Consider the following 24733-nt stretch of genomic DNA (forward strand, 5'->3'; position numbering starts at 1 on the left):
TGTTGGTTTTGTGGTTTTATTCTACAAAAATTTGCAAGATCTCGTGGGTTCTCGTGACTTCAGCTGTCAGTCGGCGGAGCACAGAGCCGACACGCAGCGGAGCGGATCCGCAGACGTTCTGCAACCGATGGAAATGCGTAACGGACTCATGACAGACAGTTGAAAAACATGAATCCAAATTGATGAACCAGCAGATATTGTCTTTTTTTAATTCCACACATTCTTCTTTCTTGCCAAAATGTAGCACCTACATTACCCACAATGCAGCTGAGCCGCCAACAGTTCCGTTTGATATTTGGGTGTGTAATTCTATCAGTGACTAATGATGCCTCGAGCCACTTGTCTCAAAATATTAATCTGTTGGAGTTCCCAGTTCAAATTTGGTTCAACATAAAAAAAAAGAAAAGAAAACATCGCCTGAGAGAGTTACCTTTAAATAAATGTGATTGAAGAAGTTTCTTCTTAAATGATTCTTCGCAATAGTTTTGGGTTTATATTTCTTGGGTTGCATCTTCCTTTTTAGTTTTTTAGTACACAACCAGTCTTACCAAAAAGTTTTCGGACCCCTGTGACTTCTGCGTCTTCTTTCATCGGGGAAAAGATGGCCTTCTCCAACACAGGTGCATCGTGGGGCAGAGGAGATATGCAGGGAGTCAAATCTACAAATGAGGTAGGAGAAACACAGCACAGTTTAACCACTTAAGACTTGAAAACTAGAGAAATGAATTCAAGCCATCATGTTTCCAACAAAAGCCAAGGCAATTTTGAAAGTTGCATGAGAAACTAATTCTGTTAAATCATTGTGTTTAAAGCATCATATGTTACTTACCAACAGGCGTGTTGTTAGGAACCTTCTCCAACTCCTGCACGATATTTATATCCAGCAACTCAAATGACAGTAGATCCTGGAAAAAATAAATAATTAGCAGAAGACATGCAGGGATTATGATGGATGTTCAGCTGATCATCTACAGTATGTTTGGGACTGTCACAGAACACAACAGTGTGTGTGTCATCAAAAACAAAGCCGGAGTGTTGACTGAAACTACATCTTGTAGCTGAATGTCAGATCTTTAAGAGTGTGCACCTGTGCAGTGAGGAGGTCAACTGAGGGGAAGTAGTAGTCCTCGTGGTTCAGGTCTACAGACAAGCCAGGGTCGCTGTCCCTGGCCATAACCTCCTCCTTCTCCACTGGCATCGCTTCCTCCTTTTGGAGCACACAAGAATGGCATCATGAGTAACACTACAGGGTGCATAATGTACAAAGATGAGTTCCACCGTAAAACCTTTAAAAGGTCCCATGGCATGAAAAAACACTTTATGAGCTTTTTTAACATTAGTATGCGTTCCCCCAGCCTGCCTATGGTCCCCCAGTGGCTAGAAATGGCAAAAGGTGTAAGCCGAGCCCTGGGTATCCTGCTCTGCCTTTGAGAAAATGAAAGCTCAGATGGGCCGATCTGGAAACTTGCTCCTTATGACCTCATAAGGGGAAAGGTTACCTCCCCTTTATCTGCTTTGCCGCCCCAGAGATTTTGGCCCCCACCATGAGAGAGAATAAAACATGGCTATGTTGGTCAGGCACAACCCACCCCCCCCCCCCCCCCCCCCCCTCCTCCTCAATAGCTACAGACACAGAAATGGCACCTTGTGAGACTGGCTCTAGTGGCTGTAATTCTGGAAAAATGCGAATTTTGGGAAAAAGACTTAAGATTTGGCATTAGGGGACCACTAAGGTCTATATAAAAGCATCCAAAAAGCAGCATGTCATGGGACCTTTAAGAGTAAGACACAGGAACCAGGACGCAAACAGACTGCAAGACATTTTTTATACAGCCATATTCATGTTGAACTTTGAATTTGACCCAATTTTGATTCAGGTATCTAAAAAATCTGAAAAAAGGCATTTGTTGTGGAAGAAGTACTCCGATCCTTTAGGGATCATTCAGACTAAATCAGGCGGCCCGGCAATTTGCCCCGGGGTTCTGCGCTGATGGGAGTGTCACTTAAATAGCTCATTTGTGTGACGTCCTGTTGTGTTCTGTTTTTTTTTATTTATTTTTTTTTTACTTTTAAATTTAAATTTCTACTAACTATTGTTTCCCGTCAGATCATTTAGAGATCTCGACGTTCCCGACTGCATTTAAGTTAAGTGCTTGTGTTTTTAGTTTTTTTCCCCCTTTCTTGTGGCAGGGATAGAGGCAGTGATGTTTACTGTTTGGGACTCCCACACCGCCTCAAAACGGACTGACAAGTCTGATCGGCAGTTACATGATTAGCCACTGCAGGGTGACGTTGGGTTATGGTTCTCCAAAAGTTACATGCGTCTCAACTTTTTTGCTCTGGCTCCCTCCTGCAGCTCCCACAGCCTAAACGCACTACACCCATTCAAAATGAAAGGAAATACATCCGTTTTTGCCGGACCGCCTGACAACTGCTGCAGTCTATGTGAACGCAGCCTTACTTAAATAAAAGCATTAATGCAACAAGTAAAAGTCCTGCATTCAAAAGCTTACTTACAAAGAATTATAGTTATATAGTGATTGAAGTTATTATCAAAACTAGAAGTACTGGCTATGCAGTATAATGTCCCGTAATTAGATTGTTCATATGTGTATGCGGTGTTTTACTGTTGTAGCTGGTTGGGGTGGAGACCATTTTAACTTTAAGATACAGTCAGGTTGTTTAGTACAGTGTTTCCCAACCTAAAGGTTGGGCCCCTTAAAAGGTTCACCAGATAAATCTGAGGGGTCATGACATGATCAATTGGAGAGGAAAGAAAGTTCTGCTACAAAATCTGTTTTCATGTCTCTAATCTTTGTCTCTAAAGATTTTGAAAGTTTTTGAAATATTGGATGATTTTACATCTTTGGGCCTTAAAGAGTTGAAACAATCTGAGAGGGAAAATCCCTCTTTGGTAGAATGGCTAACAACTCATCTGAAACGTGACAAAGGGCCTAAGCAGACACTGTTTTTTTGTAAGTCCCAAGCCAAATGGTTTGGATTTTGTGGTTTAATCTCAACATTGTTCTGTATTTTAAAGCAACACTACAGAACTTTTCCGCTTTGTTCCCCCTACAGGTTGGAAGCGGAATTGTCCATTACCGTTACCATTACCATTATTCTTATGTCTTTTCAAACTACAGATCTGAAACCAGATCTGGCAAACATGCTCCAAAATAATGTACCATAAATTATTTATAAAATGTTTCTAAGATTGTTTCAGTGGTTCATCAACTCATAACAGGGTGAACGGCACTTTTGCATTCGCTTTGCGGCTTTCTACCGGCTATGACCGCATTATGTGAGTTTGCAAGTCCGGGTCCAGATCTGTAGTCCGAATTAGACGTAATGAGACATTACAACAGCGGTAATGGACAATTCCGCTTCCAACCTGTAGGGGGACCTACTTAATTGTTGCTTGTAATGCAAAAACTTACTCAGAAAAATAACTAGTACTTCTATCTGTCAAATAAATGTAGTACAGAAAGAAAATACATTATTTCCCTTTTGGAATGTAGTGGAATAGAAGTTTAAAGTAACATAAGATGGATATGCTCAAGAAAAGTACAGGTACAAGTCCTTGAGTAAATCTACTTGGTTACTTTCCATCTGATCAGGTATCACAAATAATGGCATAATCTAGGTGCACATGTCAAAGTTGATGTTCTCGCTGCAGCAGTACAGGGTGTCATTGGATATCAGACTTGCCAGTCGTTTGCTCTGATGCCCAAGTGTGTTGCGGCTGTTGCCGGGGTCGACCACGATGCTGCACCAGACACGCGGGCCAAACTGACACCCGGAGTGCGCCAGCCGCCAGTGGGAGGTGTACGTCCCCTCCATCACAGGAGCGACAAAGGCCACACTGACCACTCCCACTTGTCCGGGCAGCAGCAAGGGGACCGGCATCTCCCTCTTCTCCTCTGACGCCAGGCCGAGGTTTCCCCACATGAACACTAGCTGGGTGCACGTACACACATACACAAAACACAAAATAGGAATACACATGCAAAAAAGCACAAAGACGAGAGCATGCAGCCAAAGTCACGCAGCAGAAAAATTATATTCGCTCAATTGAGGCACACACACACACACACACACACACACACACGCACGCACGCACGCACGCACACGCACGACAGAGACTTAAAAACTTAAAACCATAAAACAGATTTAACTAAATTAAAAACCTCAGACAGAAAAGGCGTTAGTTGTATTAAGCTGGGTAAGAAATCTTAGCTCGTGTTAGTGGATTAGAAGTAGGCAATGAGCTGAGTGGGGACTCAAAGTGGAAGTGAAGCAGGGGGACACGAGAGAGTGGGGCTGTCCTCTCGGCGGGTGGGAGGGGTACCTTAGTCTCTGAGGTCCAGCTGATAGTGCCCGAGTTCCTCATCTTCCAGTATTTGATGAACTTGGTACCAGGCTCCAGACGGGTGCCGTCCGGCAGATTTTCGTCCAGAAACAAGGCAGCCATAGTAGGAACCAAGGACGTGTGCGAGACCCCGGGACTCCTAGTTTCAAGTGTACAGAGCATTGTTGAAAATAGCCCTGGTTTCTTATAATACCCATCTCTTTTGTTCTCTACGAAACAAAAAAGCAGGACCCCAGATTTTTTTTTTGCAGCTCAAAAGCAATTTTTCTTAGAAAATCTATGAAGCAGCAGCAGCAGTTTTCACATTGAGGTAGTTCCAACATTTTCCACCACCCCAGAGCAGCCAGCGATACACTCATACAGACTAGATTACAAAGATGGCATATTTTGATTTCTTTTCTTGGAAAAAAAAGACTTTATTGCATCCATGCTGGGTTTGAGGTACCCAGCACTGGCGGACGCCCTTCCGAGGTGGCGCTTACTCTGGACTGGAGGCCTGGGGATCAGGGGCCGGGGCAGGGATGGGACCTTGGGCTGGGGCTGGACCTGAGGCTGTTTCTGAGGCAGCAGGGGGGGGCAGGGCTGGGACCTGGGTGGAGGCGGAGGCCATGTTTGTCAGGTTGACTCTGCCCGAGGTAGACGGCCCACTCCACTGCAGCCCCCTCTTCTCCAGTCTCAGTTTCTTCTTGATTTCCTTGACTTCAGCTCTTAGCTGCCTCCTTTCAGCTTTGAGGCGCTGTCGCTCAGCCTTGCGCACTGTCCTGTCTCCTCGCCTTGGGAACCTGGTTTGAAATGTCATCAGGAACACCTATTTGTTGACTATCAAGAGTTTATTTTTCCAAGAACAAAACACATACACACTCATAATGCATTATTTTCAGTAATCTAGCTGCTAACACATTTTGCAGTCCTGCTTTGCACCTATTCATATTTATGTTTTCCTCCAATAAAGAAGAAGAAGTGATAGCAAAAAGGGCTAGCACTGTTGCAAGTAACAATGTCTTATTGTTTCAAGAAGTGGGAAGATTGATCCTCGCTCTTGGGGGTTTACCTCAACTCTCCCGACATTCCATGCTCAGGGATGGAGAGAGGTGTCTTGGTTCTCACGAGGTTGTGGCTGGGGTCATGGCTATGTCTGCACATCTCGCACAGGATGCAGGACGGGCACACACTGCCAGGGAACAAGCCAACAAAAACATCAATATCATAAAGCCGCACGGAACACGGGAGAAAAAAAGTATCCCACAGAAAAAGAACAAACTCATAAAAGACACAAAAGGTCTAAAGTGCCGTCTCTCCAGGAACTGGGCGCCTGCAGGATGCCGAGGCGGGCAAGAAAGACTGTAGCCGATCACTTTCACCCCGGACACAACACTGTTTGAGCCCCTCCCATTCTGGCAAGAGGCTGTGATCCATCAGGACCAAAACATGATGCCACAAAAACGGTTTCTTCCCCTCAGTGGGGTCCTGGACCCCCACTGACCAACACCTTAATCCTACATCCTGTCCCATGCACATTCTATCTACAGTTTTCTAAGCTTTTGCACAACCCTCTATATTTTTGGACATTCTGCACCAACCCAATTAATGCTAACTAGTTTGTAAGTATGTACGTATGTATGTATGTATTTTTGTTTTTATGTACAGTATGCGCCTTCAACCGAGACAACATCCTAGAAAGTGCTACTTACCTGGCATCTGACATGTTTAAGCATCACTGTTATTATTGATTCATCAGGTGAAACATTTTCAGAATTTGAAAAACATGTGCCATGCTAAATCAAATTCTGTATCTTACATAAGCCACCTAGTCACCCATTTCCCCCACAATACTTCTTATTACATTAAAATGGTTTCCATGCCTACCTGCACTTGTAGGCCCCTTCAGAGGTGAGTTTGTTGCAGCTGCTGCAGTTCGGGGTGTAGCCAAGGGATCCAGTTGAAGTGGAGGGGCCCGGCCTGGGCCCTATGGGGCCGCCACTCGCTCCACTGGCCTCAAGGGGCCCATCAGATGATTTGTGGGTACAACACTGGCCAGAAAAGTCATTGCACATCCTTTCCACCACCTCTTTCACCACCTCATCTTTAAACTATGAAAACAAGAGTTTGATTCATGTTAGCAGAAGCTAAACATGACCTTTTGGTCAGAAACAACAATATTAATAATGCATCTTAAACATAACAAGTAAAAAAAGAAAAACCTTCTCCATGTACGATCTAAACCACATGGGAGGGGGGTCATCTTCTGGCTTGTTCCCCTTGTTGTCCTTTACTGTGACCTGTACCGAAATACATCAGTTTGTCACATATGCTAACTTCAATGATATTAAATATTTTGAGTTGAGTTTGATTTTAATATTTAATTTCACTCCCAAAAATCCTGCAAGATTTCAGTCATTGCTAGATAAACGCATATGGCAATGGAAGACAGGTATCTGAACTAAAGAAGTTGATTTGAGGCAACAACACATGCCAATTATATCAGAAATTACAACATAAGAGCTGATAAACAGTTTCTGACACTTGTGCCAAGTAGAATGTAGATTTACGGTGGCTCATTAATGCCAAAAACACTGCACATGTGCAAGCGTATAAGAAGAAGAAAGTGAAGGAAGAGGAGGAGAATCCATTTGGTTTCTTACAGCGTCTCGCTCTGGGGTGACCTGCGTGCCTTTATCCACCGTTTTGACCCTTGATGGATAAGGAGGAGCAGGCCGGAGGTCTCCTTTCAGCTCCTTCACCTCCGTCTTCAGTGGGCCTCCGCAGGCCTGCCCTTTCATCTTGTACACGTTCATGTGCAACTGGTTCCCCTGCTTCTCGGCGCTCTGTGTGGGGAATACAAGCATTAAACACATACCAAAAGAGACACAAAACAATGTGCCGCTAAGATAATACTATTGCTTTCCTCTGTGTATTCTGTACAACTGTAACTATGTGAATGCTGCCGTACTGGAACAATGACATATTTGCAAGTACAGTCACAGATTACATCATAATGTATGAGGTCATATTTTCTCGTGTGCGTAGAAAGTATTTTCTTTTCTATCTTCATTCATTGACTGAGTTCTATTGCCACTACAATGTCCTCTTAAGTTTATCATATCCTGCGTCCTCCGCCCTTATGTAATGACATCAACGTGTTAATGTAATTAACTTGTTGACTGTTATGTGACGTTAAATGTAATCCTGTCTTTACTATTCAAAAGAATTCCAGCAGTGCCCCAGTACCTTGATTGCTTCTTCATATTCATCTGAAAGAAAAAACAAAAACAAATCACCAGTAAGTTGCATAGTAACTGATTACTTGCGCTATGCCCATATGCTATGTAGAGTAAAAAGTATTCCACTTTTATTAATTGTTTATGATTCATTTGTTCATCCATCCATCCATTCATCCATCCATCCATATTTAAATCTTTTAAATTAAAATCTTATCGCACATGTTTTTTCTTATGTTCTTTTTAAAATACATACATTAAGATAAAAAACTAAAGTTTTTTTCTCACCTTGACTGTTTATGCAAATCTGAAATAAAAGGGATAAAAATGAGTCAATTAACTTACACACATCCAAAACATCAATGTATTATTTTTGCAATGACTGTTATAAAGCAGAGGTGGTAGAAGAAGTTAGCGCATAAACTAAAGGTCATGATCATCTTTTTTTAAATGCAAACCATGTTAAATTATCTGATTATCCTATAAGTATTAGCAGAAACAACATCCATATCGTTCATCCCTACAAATATACAGTATGTAGTGGAGTACAAGTATTATATTGGCTTCCAAAATAGAGATGTATAAAGTACCATCAAATGGAAATACTCAAGTAAAGTACTTCTAAATCGTACTCGTACATTTGCACACACTCCCTTACCTCTTCATTATCCTCATCGAAGTATTTGACTTGGAAGTGGTTGATCCCAAAAGACGCTTTGATCTGAAATATAATTTCAAAGTGTTGATTGTCAAATTCACAGCATTATGTTATGTTATTAAATAAAACATTAAACTCCCTTACGTGTTTTGAGAAACATCAATAATGGCACGTTAACAAATTAGCTCTACAGTACAGCTAGCTACCGTACAAACGCATTAACAGCAAATGATTGCGTATTTATTGAAGCTATCCTAAAACATAGCACTTGTGTACATTTTCTCGCAGCAGTATCGACTGTCCCTCCGGTGGTCTATTGTTTACGGGTCTAGGCCGTGTCTGGGCCTTTGCTTTTCACCAAACTGCGCCAGCGTTTAGCCACCACGCTCAGCTAGCAGCTTACCCAGGCTTCAACGGACTCCCACTCCAGTTTGTCCAAATCCTGAGCCAGAAACCTCTTCACATTTCCCCGGAAATTGACTTTAATCGTAACAGGCAGCCCCATGTCAGCCGTTTATGAGCATATAATGGCTATCATTTGCGGTGACACCGGCCTATTTGATCCCTGTTGCCCTCGACTGTCTTTTCTTGTTTACATCGTCAGCTGCGTCTAGAAAAATACAGTGACGTTTACGCGCAGGCGCAGTTGAAGCGGATATTTTTGCAATTCAAATTAACAGCGATCCTTTATTTTTTTTCCTTCTTAACCAGATACATAAGAAAAACACACATGAAAGCAAAAAATAAGAAAACCCCAAATTAAACAAAATAAAGGCATACAAAACATGGCAAGGGTTAGCCAGAATTAATAGAAAATAAATGATGTGAAAACATTAAAAAGGGAGCACAATCTTACAGTTTTAGGAGCTTAATATTTTATACGCCGCTAAGTTATTGTCTTAATATGTAAAGTTAGCACCATTTGTTGAAGACGTTAAAGTGAGGTCCTACTTCAAATTGACTTTAATGAATTTAAAGATTATTAAGAAGGTGTTCTTTCTTATATATAGCAAACAAAACCAAAGTACACATTTTTTTCAGTAAAAGTTCGAAATTACACATATTATCCAAGATAAATCTACAAACATCTCAGGTCACAACCTCTTTTTTTTTTCCTGTCCATGGATGTCGCGTATCAACGACGTCATCTTTAAGCTCACAAAGTGTGGCTAGGTAATGAGCCACACATACACACACATTTACAGGTGAATTTAATGCTGTTGGGACAATCGCTCTTCGCCTATTTGATCACATAAGATGTCTTCACTCCTCAAGGTGGACAATGAAATTAAAACCAAGGTAAGGTTGTGTGTCATGGAGAGCCCGGGTGAGGTTATACGACGTGTTGTTGCCATTTGCCTGCTAGCATGTTAGCCACGTTTTTGTAGCAAGATGTGAAAGCCATGACAAGGCCAGGCTAGTAGCGGCTAGCCGACACCGGCTTGGTTCCCGCCTGTTACAACACACCTGTCAAAGCTCCCAATAGGTGCCGTGTCACAGTGACGTTAAGCTTCGTGTAGGTGTAAAGGGAAGTTGACATTGCAGCGCTGTTTGGGTCAACACAAGGTACTATTGGAAGAGCACATGCACCAAAAAGGCCTTAGCTAACAAGTTAGCCAGTTCAACAAACTACCGTTGTCATACCTGAGACATGTTATGATGTTGTAGCTTTTAACATTTATAATGACACTAGCTACATTTATAGAGACCATGGTGCTTGCTTAATAACGGTGGTGGAAGAAGTATTCAGATAAATTACTTCAGGCAAAGTACTGATACAACAATACTCCACTACTAAGTAAAAGTCCTGCATTCAAAACCTTACTCAAGTTAAAGTATCACAAAAATTTACGTTAAGTATTCATTGTGCAGTAAAACGTTCCCTCCGTGTTTTCTTGTTATATATGAAATGTACCTGCTGCTTTTATGTGTATGTTGTATCTTCCTACTGTAGATGTTTAAGGTTGTGCTATATTTAACTCCCATACACCGTTGGGTAGTTTAACCTACAGCAATGCATCATATTCTACAAGATCATTATATTCTTTTGGCTTAGCTGTCCACGTATCTCTAAAAAAATGTTTATGGTGTCAGAAAAACAGCCCTGTTTTCAGCTCTGTGATAATGTATTTTCCAGCTTATCCAAGAGGCATTTTAAATACTTTAATTTAGCTTAAAAGGAAGGAGAATTTTATTAAGACATAAAGGAGTCCTTTAGTTTATCACAAACTAGACAGGGTGAGGAGGGAAAGCTGTCATCTGTAAATAGAATATGTTTTATTGTCAATGGACAGCAGCTGTCTAACAAAGTTTTTCCGCAACTCACCCTCAGTGGTCCACAAATAAACTGGCAATACCCTTATAAAGGCAGAGGACACCGAATAAAAACAATAAAAGTAGTACAGACATCATACAAGTGACTAAGCTGCCAGACAAATCCAGTGGTAAAAAAGTAAAATATTTCCCTCTGAGATGTAGCGAAGTAGAAGTACAAAGTTGAAGAAATGGAAATATTCATGTACCTTGAATTTGTACTTGGGTACAGAGTAAATGAGTAAATGTCCTTAGTTAACAAACCCGCTTCAAGTCTTATTAAATGTATGTCTGCAACCTCGTTTAGCAAGGATAAATAAGTGGATTTGCATATGGACTGTTGCAGTCTGTCTGATTTTTGGACTCTTGTCTTATGTGTTTGCAGGTTGATGCTTTCAGGGAACGTATCACTTCAGAAGTAAGTACCATGTAACATGTAGCAAACACAGCTATGAAAACCTTTTCGATTTCAAAGCAACTAAAAAGTTAGAATTTTTTTTTTTCCAGGCAGAGGATCTAGTTGCAAATTTTTTCCCAAAGAAGTTGCTGGAACTTGATCACTTCTTAAAGGTATGTTACATCTTCATTTAACTAAACACACACTGCGTTGTCTAAGATCTGTGTACATCTTGGTTAGGAGGGTGCAATAAATAGATTTCTCACGGTATATGTAGTTTTATACACTATATTATCACAAAGTAAACTTTATGAGAAATTAGTTGAAAAACTGTTAATGCATAGTTATTTCTCGTCCATTTTGGGTTAAAAGTTGTTCATGGATGAAAAGTGTTCTGTACATCTGCAAATCAGGAAAACTGGGAAAATTAGAGATCATGTTACCATTGTTATGAATTTTGTGGTGATTGTGTTTGCCAAGTGATGGTGAGAAGCCTTATGAAGCATCGAAGCTTTCCAGCAAAGTTATTAGCTCCCAGTACCACCTGCTGGCCAAAGAGTGTAAAACAGGCAGATGTGTTACAGATGATAATCATTAGATCAGAGATGGGTTTTGACTGTAAAGACAAAATAATGTAAATGTAAATCATGACTGTATGTGTATGACTTTCTGGCCAAAATGTGGACGAGAAGGAATTTCATACCAACTGAATATGGTTAAAGCTATTAAAAACTTTGACGTAACCGTAGAGCTGACGCAGATCGTTCCGTCCGCACCTCTGCGCATGCGGCGCCGTTTGATGTTACGTGAACCAATACTCTGTAGTACCGACATGATTTGGTCGGTTAAGGTACCTGGAACGGTACCCAGCCCTACCGATCACTAATGAGCAATGTCGGCACACTACTTTCGTCTTCCCCTTCTTTTTGTATTTCATCAGGAAACCAAAGTGTTTCCAAACAGGAGACCTTAATGAGAACAGAGGGGCTTCAAGATCTGGCTGCTCTAAATTGGCCATGACGCTTGCTAACGATAGGCTTGGCCGGGATAAGCGTAAAATTTCCCTCGGGATGAATAAAGTATCTGTCTGAATGTGCAAAGTGTCTGTAAAGCGCTAAAAAGTGCAGAGCTGAGACTAAACAAACTTCTGGTCCACCACTTAATATGTTTGTGTGGGAACTTGGATTTGAAGTATGTGTCACAAGCAAAACAAGTCTAATAGCTTCTGTTAATTGGGATTGCATTTGGCCTATCTCTATTGTTATATCACCCAATCCCTAATCTTGTCCAGTCACAGAGCATAATTACAGCTAATGTCTTTGTTGTTGTTTTTTCAGGATCCAATCATAAACATCGCTGACCTGAAGGAGATCCACTCTGAGATAAACCTGACGGTCCCCGACCCCATTTTGCTCTCAAACCTGCATGACGGACTAGAAGCGGTGAGGCTCCTCAATGCTTATAAGAACTCGTGGTTAAAATGTTGTGCGTCCATAGATTCAGGTAGGCTTGGCAGCTGCATGATAACAGAATGTTTTGTTTTAGGACCGTCTCATACTTTAGAGAGAGAGAGAGAGAGAGAGAGAGAGGCTGAACTAGCCTTTAGCGCCTGCAATATCTTTGTTTACCTTGAAAGGGAGAGAGAGAGAGAGAGAGAGAGAAAAATTCTCAAGCTCATTTTTATTGATCATGTGATTAATTGATTTATTGCATTTTGCGACAGGCCTAGGCCGGACACAATAACACATGGTGGTTAAACTCTACTGCTTGCCTGAATTCTCTCCTCAATTGAGTGTTCATTAAATGCTTCCGTATAATTCATCAAGGTCTCTTGAATCTTCTTCACGGATGTAAAAATATGTTGTGCTGCTCCTGAGTTTCTCCCTAACATAACCACTGTGTGTGCAGAGGTGAGAGTGTAACCTGATCCTGTCATTATCTGTTTCACAGCAAAATGCTAAAAAGAGAAAGCTCGAGGATGGAGGTGATGAGGCCATGGGTGAGTAGAAGACTAATAAGTAGGTCAAATAGACCTAACTTTTTTTGTGCATTAGATGGCCACAATTTCACGATTAGAAAAATATTGATTTAAATAGGAATTGTTCTGCTGTAAATTACAGCCTTCTTATCTTTGGATAGGAGTGCTCACATGACTGTGTATTAGCTCACATTAGAGGAGCAACTTTTGTTTTTCTTGCAAGACAAACGTGCAACTAAAATGCATTATGCAGTCTTTTTCTCACACATGCTTATTAGAGATGTTCCGATACTGATACCAGTCAGTATTGGTGTCGCCTCCGACACTGCTTAAAACGCTGGTATCGGTAAGTACTGGAGTTTATGCACCGGTCCGATAACACGTAATAAAGAAAAAGAAAGAAAATCTACGTTAAAGTAGTTAATTATGTTCTTTTCCATTATAACTGACAAAATAACTGTATAAAATAACAGGATAAAAAAGAAAGTTCTGTGGCATTCATTGTTTGAGAATTTAACTTGAGCCAGACCAACAGCAGAGATAGAAATCATATCACATCCATACAGGGATAGTAGGATACAGCTGTTAAAACATAATGAAATATGTGACACACTGGTATTAGATCAGTACTCGGTATTCGCCAAAACGCAAGTTCAGGTATCAGAATCAGTATCGGGAATAAAAAAAGAAAATGGTAGCGGACCACCCCTAATGGTTATAAACGGTAGCCTAATCATTCCTGGCTCGTTTCATATGTTTAAATCTTATTAATTTACCCTGCTTTCCTGTGTCACCCAGTGACTGGCACCAAGGTCTTTGTCATGCCTGGTGGGATGATGAAGAGCAACGGAAGCCTTGTTGATCTTATTGAAAAGGTCAAACCAGAGATCCGGACACTTATAGAGAAATGTAACACAGTAAGTAACATCTCTAATGTCTTCTATCAAATACCGTACTCCTGCATCAGAAGTTTCTCTCAGTGAAGTCATATTACTTTTGGGATTAGCAACCATAAACCTACTTGAGCTGTTAAGCTGGAAATATGTTGGACTAATGAAGATTTGTTGTTTTTAAAAGGGAGGAAAAACCGTTTTACTTACTTACTCTGCAGCATGTGATATGCCCTGAGACTTCTCACGGGGAAGATTACTTGTTGTTCAGCAACGTATTCTAGCTTCAAGGTATAAAGCTCCAACATGTAAATCCATCCAGGACATTGATGTAAGAACAATTCTGCGGAGCAATCCTCCTCGGACAGTTACTGCAATCAAAGTGACTTCTGTACATCGTTGCTTAACTGATAGCATCCAGATGTGGCATTCTCCTTTTTTCTTAGCCGTTTTCTTTTCCTCTGCAGGTCAAAATGTGGGTTCAGCTGCTTATCCCCAGGATAGAGGACGGCAACAACTTTGGAGTGTCAATCCAGGAGGAGACGGTCGCTGAACTCAGAACAGTTGAAGGAGAGGCAGCATCTTACCTCGACCAGATATCACGGTTTGTAGAAGTCCTAACCATCAACGTGGTCAGATTGCTTAGCTGTTATGTTTTTTTTTCCTGTGTTTGTTTACTTATTTGTGCCTTTTATTATTAACAAGATTGTTTCTGCATTGTTCAGCGAGTTTACCCATCTTCTTTACTTTTAGATACTACATCACAAGGGCGAAGCTGGTTTCTAAAATAGCAAAATATCCACATGTGGTAAGTGAATGTTATTTGAGTAATCCCAAAGTAGACAGCATCCAGTGGATCTAAACAGGAAAGTCAAGCACATTTTATTCATAATTCTGTTTTCATTATGACTATTGATTAGTGATTGAATCTGTATGATGCTTTAGGGCTTAAGTGAAGATGTAGAGTGAATGTTGTAAATGACTACGTTTACATAGACATTATATTCCGGTTTTGAGAGTAAAGACGGTATTCCCAGTAAGCTGTTTTACATTGCTAATGAAAGGGAGTATTCCACTAATATTTTTGTTTTATATGAAGCCGGTCAAAACAGGATTTTTTTCATAGTTTACCGATGGCATCGGATGTGTTGTCCCTCTTGCCACCTGCTCATCAGATAAACACACACGCATTTACACACCAATGGCGTTCAAGTGTCTCGCCCAAGGACACTTCAACATTAGGGATCGAACCACCGACCTTCCGATTGGCGGGCGACCGCGTTACCACTGACCACAGCTGCTCTATTCTTTGATAATATTTAAAAGTAACTCTGGTTCTACTTCTTATTGGGGCTGCAGCCTTGCAAACTGTTGGTTTGTGTACAGAAACCATAGCAATGCACAGTGGTGACCGTAAAAAACCTCTATTGAGACAGACATTCTGAATGCGTTGTATACAGTACATGTCCAAAGAAGACCTCCTGAAACCCGAATAATACCGGAATATCCCACATGTCGTAATAGAAAAAGGCCTTGTTCTGACCATCCAACCTGTGATATTTTTCATACAATTGTCATTTTTGGAATAATAGTGGAATATTGGCGTACATGATAACATACTGATTGAATCAACTTTTATTTTTATTAGGAGGACTATCGGCGCACAGTAACCGAGATTGACGAGAAGGAATACATCAGTCTGAAGATCATAGTTTCTGAGCTCCGAAATCAATACGTAAGTTCCCTTCATATTTCTTAAATCACAATCCATTAAGGTTTATTTTAGTTAATGGACGTATTTTCCGATTTACTGTAGTTTCTACATGATTATAATGTCTTTGTCTTTTTCTTTTTTTTTCTCATTTGAAGGTAACGTTACACGACATGATCCTGAAGAACATTGAGAAGATCAAGAGGCCTCGGAGCAGTAATACTGACGCATTGTACTGATGTTCATCCAGCCATCTCGCCCCCCCCAACTCCCTGCCATGCCTGTTGACCTATAGTAGCCCGGCCCTGGTCCATAGGACTTCCAGTACAATCAACACAACACAGTTCAAAAACAAAGTTTCCATAGATGGACACAGCACACACGTTTTTATTTTTAATGTAAAAATGTTTCTTGATGTAACCCCTATGACGGAAAATGGGGAGATAGTTCATAGACAACACAAAGCGCTATGTATTTTTTAATTTTAATTAAACATTTCGTCCTCAGATCTTTCGTGAGATTGCTTCATTTCTAGTTCTTAAAATGAATTCAGAGCAGTTTGTTTTCTGCTCACCCCACTGAATTGGACTTTGACTCTTAACTGCATCTAAGCGAAAAGCTGTTTTATTTTTTCCCGCGAATGTTATACATTACACAATATAGTCGTAACATATATGAGCAGGTTTTAGGTCCACAAGCCTTTTCATTTTCAGTAAAAGTTCACAAGTTACCAAAAGCATCTCTTATGTTGAGGGGGGCATTGATTCTGTTGAATAAAAGATTTTTTAATAAGACAATTCTTTTTGGCATTCATGTTTCCAGAAAATGCTTATTGAAACAGATACAAGTAATTGGTGGGGGTTTTTTTTGGGTTTTTTTGCACATATCAAGGGGCTCATTCACGCAATCATACTTTAGATTTATGTTCAGGCATATAGTAAAAATACCGATTAGAATTGAGGAAAACATTGGGTAGCGATGTTTCCTGTTGACCTGCAGATGGCACTGTGGACACAGTCACTCAGGTACAGCTACCAACATGGTAACCAACATATGCAGTAGCCTACAGTGCAAAGGTTTTAGGCAGGTATGAAAAAAATGAAATAAGAATGCTTAAAAAAAAAAATGGAAGTGTTAATAGTTTATTTTCATCAATTGACAAAATGCAGTGAATGAACAGAAGAGAAATCCTATCAATATTTGGTGTGACCACCCTTTGCCTTCAAGACAACATCAATTCTTCTCGGCACACTTGCACATAGTTTTCTATTCTATTAAATAAGTCAAGTAAACTGATCATGATTATAGAGCATTGATAATACAGAATAGAATTTTATTTGTCTATTTTATTATACTACCATTATTGTGGAAAACACAACTGTAGATAATGTCGTTTCCTGCCTATTGAAAAAAAAAAATTGTATTGCTAAACATTCAGTCTATCCAAACTTTCCCCTTCATTTCTGTGCAGACCGGTAACATCAAGATAACTACAATGAACAAGACATTGCATAACTGTCCCAATCCCTAATGAGACAGCAGTGATACAGTGAGATCTGTACATCATAACTGTAGTAGTTTTCAAACTATTTTGAGCTGATTGACGTCAATATAAACTTATGTAAACAGCATAGTGTTGCTCAATGTTCCTGAAGTAGACTGTCTGTCCTACACTCCCACAATGCATCCTGCACTAATAGAGCAGCACCATATAGATATGGCTTCATGAGATTAAAGCACCGGAAAACAGTTAAGACGGCCCTCAGAGATAAGATGATTAAAAAGGAAATGGGGTTTGCAGGTGGGAAATGCCACACGACCACGATTACTATGTATGTCATCAAAAAGGGACTCACTTTGAGTGAGTCTGTCTATGTTGTGCACAACTGAGATTAACCTTGTTTTCATTTGTAAAAGAAAATGAAAATATGACAAAGTACACATAAAGTGCCATTTTTGAGTGAAAAATAAAACCTTTTGGTATTTTTTAAATTCCTACCATTTTTATCACTACTACAATGACCTTAGGTGACATGTAATTATTGTACTTTGTTAATGATCGTATTAGCAGAGTTTCTCAGGTGTGTCTGATCTCATTGCACGTCTCATGGACGTCCCTGCTACATTCTTTGATATGTCCCTTTAGACCCTAAAGGGACACACGTGTTGACTGCAATGCATTCTGCCCCTTGACCCTCCTGTCTCTTTTGAGAGCACATGGTTATAGTGAAAGACTGCGTCACCATGTGGGACTGCCGAGTGACAGGAGCATGCTCTTGTTAATATTTAATGGTTGTTCCTGCCGGTAAATGAATCAGTCTGAGACATTCGGAGAAAACTGATAGGCCTTACTAAAATAAGCACAACACTTCATTGTAAGGAAACCTGTCTGTATTCTATCATTTTTTTGCATCATTGAACTGAAAAACATTTGTTTACTGAGCTGCTAACTACATTTGTATAAAAAAAAAAAAGAAAAAAAATCTTTTATTACTTGTTTATGTATATTCTAAACATACAGAGAGACCTTTGAGGCTGAATACATATGAACATAAACAACCATAATTTGATTGCCGGAGGTGTTATGATACCACTTTCATGTCTGTGTGTTAAGTGTGGAGCCTGAGCCAGGGGACACTTAGCTTAGTCTAACTTAAAGACTGGAAACAGGGGGGCAACAGCTAGCCCGACTCTGTCCAAATGTAACTAGTGTCCTCCAACTAGTGTCCTCCAACCTTTCAAGCTCACTAATTTGCACGTCATAGTCTTTGTATAAGGTACAGAAACAAACATAAAAAGGACACTACAGCTACTGATTTTTATATTAATGAATGTCTGTGAAATTCAAGTCATTGTCAAAGAAGTTGATACAAAGCTAATTAAGACTTTCAGCTCCACAAAACTCTCTGTATTCTCAGTATGGCTATGTTCAGAAAATGGTGTCACCCGGTGACTTTTGCGCACAGAAAATTAAGTGAAGATAATTACCTCCTCAACAGTTCATTGTGTTGTTTTATTAACTCCTCTTGTCCTCCTTGGCTACTAGCAACTGCATGGACACATTGCCATGTAAATTGAAAGCATTTTAATTTCGCAACAACCCGATAATTTTCCTTGGATTGTTTTTGAAGGAGAGCTGCATTTTATATTTTTCGGAGACCAGATTCCACCTGTGCAACAAGCCCTTCACAAGATGGTAAAAAAAGGACAGTTTTGTGGTTTTACCATGAGATTGCTAGACAGCCAGCAGAGACTCAGTCAGTACTCCTAGCCTGGCGCAAAACCATCAGTAAAACTACAAAAAATACATAGATTGTTACAGTTTTTTGGTACAGCATAAACAAATAAGACATAACATTTTAAGTAATTAATTTAATTGGACTGATTTTGTTACATTAGGACTGAGCAAGGCTAGCTGTTTTATCATTAAGCTAAGCTAATCTGCTTGCAGTAGCTTCATATTTATGATTAAGTATATATTGTATTATAAGTATACAGACACCAGAGTGATATCAATCTTATCATCTAATTATCAACAAAAAAGTGAAATATAAGTTGTGGCAAATATAAAAGAATTAAACTAAGAATTGATTTAAACTACGTCTTGAATCACAAATTCTTGTCTTCTCTCTTTCCCTTGCAAATCCAGCAGAGAGCCCATGGAACCAGAGTGGTTGGGATTAAAAGTGCAACTACACTTTTACCAAAAGACAAAAAATAGTAAGTCATGAGATTTTCAGAGGAAAATGTCCATACATCCAAGAGCTGAAGCAGAAACAAGGAGACAATAATACATCCCATCTTGAAACTGGTGCTTCTATTCTTGGTGTCAGTGTAGAGGGGCGAGTGCAGGCCCAGGCCCAGGCCGAACAGGGTGCCCATGTTCCGCAGGAGGCTGGCGAAGGGCGTGCTGTCCAGGTGGACCCACTCTGCCCTCACGCACCACTTCTGGGCTTTCTCCAGGGTCCAGAGCAGGTCCACACCCAGAGCTTTGAGGATGACGTAGAAGCCAACAGCAAAGGAGGTCAAGAAGAGAGTCATGTAGAAGTATTTCTTCATGCTGGCGCTGTAGATCCATTTCTCCTTTGAGACAACCTCAGCGACAAGTACACCTGACACAAAAACAGAGAAGAGGGTCCATCAAACAGAGGTTCAGAAGAGCTCCTGTATTTGCTTTTAGGTGCGTAATCAAGCTCAGCGCAAATTCCTTCAGGGATACTTCTAAGTAACTTCATTCCCTAAAACTCTTCAGCTGTTAAGAGGTGTTCATTTTACAGTAAACCAACCAGAAGTGACCACGATATTCATGATCCGCAATCATGATCTGCAACAAAGTCTCACCTGATTGAAATGGTTTTACTGCATGTACCCATCACTGAAATCTTAACTGACCACATCCACAATATGATAATGTATGATAATGAGTGACAAATTTCACCACACCACAAAATGTATATCTTGCATTATATGGGCAGACTAACCCGTAATGACTCCAGCAACGACCTGGTGTGGGAAGTGGGCAGCCATGTAGACCCTGGACATGCAGACCACCAGCTCTACCAGGCCCATTATTATCCACAGGCCTGCCTGCAGGAATCTGACAGAGAGGGAATAATACTGAACCTTAGTGCACAGGGTTTAGAGAATAATTAGGGTTAGGTTTGAAGATTACCACAGACTCACTTGTATAGTAAAGGGGGGCATCGCTTCTCTGTTGCAATAGTGAGTAGCGCAGTAACCATCACATACCAGACCCCAGCTGCACCCATAGCATGACCCGAAGGGCTTCCTGCAAGGATCATTTAGATTTATAATCTCAGGCCTCATCAACTACAGCTTCATCTTCAGAGTTACAATAATAAAGAAACAAACACATAATGTACATTCCACCAAGGTATGTGAGCAAATGCAGCATTGACAAAAAGAAGACATTGTGCAATCCATCTTAAATTCCTTTACACCCATTAAGAGATTGAAAAAAATACCAAAGATATTATCTGGCAATCATGTACTTTAAAGGATAAGTGGGGTTGTATGAGGTACTTCTCCATAATCAGTGTAACGGCTTTAGTTCCTCGTCAGAAAGGACCTTTTTTTAGGTGTTTGAAATAAGTTTAGCTGCTGCTCCCGTCCACAGCACCACATTGCTTAGATTATGTAGGGGTACACCTACCTGCTTCTAAAAACTGGGGGTGTGCCACCCTCCATCTACTAAGTACCTTATACAACCCTACTTCAAAGATATGTAACTATCCCTTTAAGTATTAACCAGACTAATAGTTCAGTGTGCCAGATAAATCCTTCCACTGAATCAATCAATTCTTCAGGAATCATCATGTTTGCCACTGCAGGTCTGAACTGTACCTGGTCCAGTCTCACACGTGATGGGAAACTGCTGCAGAGAAGGGGCCGGTCCGGTTCCATAAAACCGGGTCTCATGAACCCACCAGTACGGTCTCTCCCCAAACAGAACCCTGCCATGGAAACACCAAAAGACTCAAAAACCAACTCTTCTCTTTATGTGTTTCAATCAACATCGCATTTGAACACTTGTTACCATTTCAGGACCAAGTTGAGCCAGTCTCCGAGGACGGCCACCCAGATGAGCCTGAGCCCCGTGTCCCTCCTCAAGTGGAACCAGATCGGGAAGAAGCAGAAGAACGTGGTGTGCAGGTCAGCCACTGTGGACGCCAGGCTAAACAAGCCCTCATACTTGCTGTATGTGGTCTGCAGATGGACCGCCAGCTCAACCCCCCAACTGTGAAGAAGATCCATGATATCACTTCCTCTGCCTGAGGATGATGCACTGAATCTGGGTCTTTTTTGTCAGACGGGTTGCTGCTAACTTCTTCCAGGCTAGGCAGTCTCTGCCTGTGTGTGATCCCCATCGGACTTTAATCCAGACTAGCAAATTTGTTTGCCTTTGGGACAGTGCAGACAGGTTCTTTAACCTTTACACCCCTTAAGGCCCCCTTTGCTAAAATCCATCATTACAGAAATCAGCTGCCGCCCCTCACGCAGATCACACATTTCTAGGAAAACCTTCTTTTTTTTTTATTGCTGATCAAAGAAAATGAACTAGCTTCTGTTCTGAGCTCAGGCTTGTGAAATCCATTGATCTTGGCTCACAATTTAAATTCTATGTCCCATGGAAAGTGAAGAGTGCATATTTCTTTTTGCTAGGGACCCCAAAGGTGAGAAATTACAACATTGTGTCCATAAAATCAAGATAAAATATGAGCTCATCTGTGGGGACGTCCCTGCCGAATGTGTTTGTCATGAAAGAGCAGTAACTTGTACATGACCTGCCAACCTGCCAATCTGCTTCTTTTGTTTTATTGCCGACTATCTCCTCAGCTTCAGTCCAAACTCAATCATTTAATCATTGATCTCCTTATGTAACCTAATGATGCTTTCACCAAATCATCAAAAAAACACAGTTACAAAACTACTCATTGGTGGCATGAATAGGGAAGAAAGAAGAAACTTAGAAAGAGGACATGCCTTATATTTAAAATATTTTGCAGTTCAATGAAAAGAAAATGTTACTCTGCAAACTGTTGTACAATACAGCCATTGGTCAACTGACGTCCTATCTGTGCTGCGTACAGTTTAGTGACAGAGATACCAATTGACGTTTTGTTTTCCCGCTATCTTTTCAACCTGTTTGTGAAGCAAACCTCCCAAACTCCCCTCACTCCCGGTGTTTTATTGCACATGTGCAAGGTCCAACGGTCATCGTGAGCATGCGTTTGAGTGGTGGGTCGCTCTGGTATAAAACCATCCAGCTGTGTTACTGATAGCAACAAGCTTGTTTTTTAGTCACACAGCACCAGACTGAGATTTCTCTCCCTCTCTCTTGAGACAAAGATGAATGCTATAATGGACGCCATGCAAGGCTTTGGTGTGAGCACCACCCACTACCTTCAGACCAACTATCAGGATGCCCAGGGCTTGTTTCTCTGGGTCTCGTGGGCGGCAGACCTCAGGAACACCTTCTTCATCTTCTTCCCGCTTTGGTTTCAGCTGCGTTCTTCAGTGGCCATCAAGCTCATTTGGGTGGCCGTGATCGGAGACTGGCTTAACTTGGTGTTCAAATGGTGAGTCAAGTCAATCTTTGAACTAGACATTTTTCAAATGTCCTTAACATTTGTATAGACCATCATGGAGTGCATGTTTCTGTTGTCTTTTTCAGGATTCTGTTTGGGGAGAGGCCTTACTGGTGGGTCCATGAGACGGCTCATTATGCAAACACGCTTCGTCCTCACATTGAGCAGTATCCAATGACCTGTGAGACCGGCCCAGGTGAGAAATTACACTGTACATGCATGGCTGGATGTGCGGAGGGGCCCCCTTCTTCTCACTCTCCTCGACTATTACATTGCCCCACATGTGTTGTGTGGTATTTTGATTAAACACAATCAGTTTACTCATGTGGGCTTGCATCTGGCTTTGCAGATGCAAGGTGCAAGACAGAGCCCAGGGCCTCAAGCTCAGGCACTAAAGCAGGACCTATCTTAAGGCCCATAAGCCATCAATGGATTTTGTGCTTTAGTGGTGAATAATCCTAAACAAAGTTGCAAGTAATTAACACAGTTAACCTGGAGCTTTTGGCCTTTTGGGCAGTTACCAGCTTTTTGCTAATGGACAGGTTTTGTCTTTAATCAAAAGAAGTACTCAAAAGCTTTGCTCTAATGGACAGGTTTTTAATCTTTAATCAGAAGAAGTACTCAAAAACTACGTAAAAGTGCCAATAAAACACTGGGAAAATAATATTTAACAAGTAAAAGCCCTGCAAGTAAAAATGCATAAATATAATCAGCAAAATGTACATAAAAACCCCAAAAGTAAATGTATTTGGTCCCAGTGACTGACAAATTATCAAACATAATTAGATTGTTAATTTTATAAGTAGCATCTTTGTATCTGTGTCTGTTGTATCTGGTCCAGGTGGAGCAAGCTGGCTTCTAAATAAGAAAAAACCCTGCACAAACTTGCATTCATTCAACTGCAGCTTTGCTAACAATTCATAAATACCTAAAACAAAATAGACAAACGTTTTCTTTGTACAAGCTTTTGCATTGTATTTTTTAAGCTTAAAATATGTTCACAATGTAAAATCTTGATTTGAAAGGTAACTAGTAATAGTAGTAAATTCCCCTCTTAAATGTAGTGGAGTAGAAAGAAGTTTATAGTAGCATAAAATACAAATGCTCATCAATGTAAAGTACAAGTACAAGTACCTCAATGTTGTACACTGTTTCTTATAGTAGTAACATTAAAATGAAGTAAATGCTCCTTATTCATTCATTCATTCATTCAGTCAGTCACTGATATCCACCCTCTGTGCGCGTGTGTTATCCAGGCAGCCCCTCCGGCCACGCTATGGGAGCCGCAGGAGTCTACTACACCCTGGTGACCTCTATCCTCGCCATCGTGACCAGCGAGAAGAAATATGGAAGCAAGAAATCCACCAACAAGGACTGGTGAGTCAGAAAACACATGTTGACCCCATCGATGTCTGTGTTGTTTACCATTTTCTTCCACCCGGAGCTTATCACTGTGGACACACTATCTGTTCTGTGCCGTGGTTGATCATTGACGCCTGAGAACTATGGGTCGGAAAGGTGGAGATTATACAACACTTGTTTTGACGTCCAGGCAGCTGAAGTTCTCATGACGATGCAGAGAATAACTGTGTTAATTGTTATATTGCTTTAAAAGCTTGACTTGACTTTGGATTATCAAGTGCTGCACCTTACGTTTTCAAAATAGAATAATCAAAATTGTCTGATTTTGTTACGTTGACAGGTATCTGAAGGCCGTTTTGTGGACTCTGTTTTGGGGGGTCCAGCTGTGTGTCTGTCTCTCCAGGGTCTTCATCGCCGCCCACTTCCCCCACCAAGTCGTTGCTGGTGTTATCTCAGGTCAGTATGGAAATACGATTAAATACACCAATTGGGGAATAGACTGAGAACAACTGTCAATACCGTTCGGTTAAGTTTACTATGTAGCAAAATATATTGACCTAGACATTTCAATGGATTCTAGGTATAATCGTGGCTGAAGCCTTCAACAGAACTCAGTGGATCTACAGCGCCAGCATGAAGAAATACTTCTACGTGACTCTCTTCTTGACCTCCTTCGCTGTTGGCTTCTACGTCATCCTCAAAGCTCTGGGTGTGGACCTGCTCTGGAC

The 24733-nt window shown here is 40.8% G+C and overlaps 4 protein-coding genes across 11 annotated transcripts in view; 2 read left to right on the forward strand and 2 right to left on the reverse strand.

Annotated features, from left to right (window-relative positions):
- nbr1a (NBR1 autophagy cargo receptor a) overlaps positions 1–8884 on the reverse strand; it is an 18536-nt gene extending 9652 nt beyond the window's left edge. For 5 of the 8 annotated variants that reach the window (XM_032502067.1, XM_032502064.1, XM_032502069.1 and 2 more), the window contains exons 1-14: positions 8649–8884; positions 8246–8308; positions 7876–7894; positions 7598–7620; positions 7012–7194; positions 6571–6648; positions 6236–6459; positions 5421–5540; positions 4852–5151; positions 4349–4508; positions 3709–3957; positions 1088–1210; positions 830–905; positions 549–659 (exon numbers count right to left, since the gene is read on the reverse strand). In XM_032502067.1, the coding sequence (XP_032357958.1) occupies positions 549–659; positions 830–905; positions 1088–1210; positions 3709–3957; positions 4349–4508; positions 4852–5151; positions 5421–5540; positions 6236–6459; positions 6571–6648; positions 7012–7194; positions 7598–7620; positions 7876–7894; positions 8246–8308; positions 8649–8750 (1831 nt within the window). In that variant the 5' untranslated portion in view covers positions 8751–8884. The remainder of the gene's footprint in view (positions 1–548; positions 660–829; positions 906–1087; positions 1211–3708; positions 3958–4348; positions 4509–4851; positions 5152–5420; positions 5541–6235; positions 6460–6570; positions 6649–7011; positions 7195–7597; positions 7621–7875; positions 7895–8245; positions 8309–8648) is intronic. The other 3 variants (XM_032502066.1, XM_032502063.1, XM_032502070.1) reach the window with 3 other exon arrangements.
- Positions 8885–9362: 478 nt separating this feature from the next.
- psme3 (proteasome activator subunit 3) lies at positions 9363–16328 on the forward strand. Its single transcript, XM_032502969.1, has 10 exons — positions 9363–9544; positions 10944–10976; positions 11066–11128; positions 12293–12397; positions 12906–12954; positions 13732–13850; positions 14291–14427; positions 14577–14631; positions 15472–15558; positions 15693–16328. Exons 1-10 carry the CDS (start codon positions 9503–9505, stop codon positions 15771–15773), a joined length of 771 nt encoding a protein of 256 aa, XP_032358860.1. The 5' UTR covers positions 9363–9502; the 3' UTR covers positions 15774–16328.
- Positions 16329–18407: 2079 nt separating this feature from the next.
- Positions 18408–21482, reverse strand: g6pc1a.1 (glucose-6-phosphatase catalytic subunit 1a, tandem duplicate 1). The gene is made up of 5 exons (XM_032501755.1): positions 21092–21482; positions 20899–21008; positions 20218–20323; positions 20016–20131; positions 18408–19646 (listed from the first exon to the last, which is right to left on the reverse strand). The coding sequence occupies exons 1-5, from the start codon at positions 21307–21309 to the stop codon at positions 19144–19146; spliced, it is 1053 nt and encodes a 350-aa protein (XP_032357646.1). The 5' UTR covers positions 21310–21482; the 3' UTR covers positions 18408–19143.
- Positions 21483–22330: 848 nt separating this feature from the next.
- g6pc1a.2 (glucose-6-phosphatase catalytic subunit 1a, tandem duplicate 2) overlaps positions 22331–24733 on the forward strand; it is a 2982-nt gene continuing 579 nt past the window's right edge. The window contains exons 1-5 of the mRNA XM_032501754.1: positions 22331–22634; positions 22730–22839; positions 23900–24020; positions 24346–24461; positions 24586–24733. The exon at positions 24586–24733 is cut by the window's right edge and continues 579 nt beyond it. Of these exons, the coding sequence (XP_032357645.1) occupies positions 22405–22634; positions 22730–22839; positions 23900–24020; positions 24346–24461; positions 24586–24733 (725 nt within the window). The 5' untranslated portion in view covers positions 22331–22404. The remainder of the gene's footprint in view (positions 22635–22729; positions 22840–23899; positions 24021–24345; positions 24462–24585) is intronic.

Source organism: Etheostoma spectabile, chromosome 21, assembly GCF_008692095.1.
Source record: "Etheostoma spectabile isolate EspeVRDwgs_2016 chromosome 21, UIUC_Espe_1.0, whole genome shotgun sequence".
In the NCBI taxonomy this organism is placed as follows: domain Eukaryota; kingdom Metazoa; phylum Chordata; class Actinopteri; order Perciformes; family Percidae; genus Etheostoma; species Etheostoma spectabile.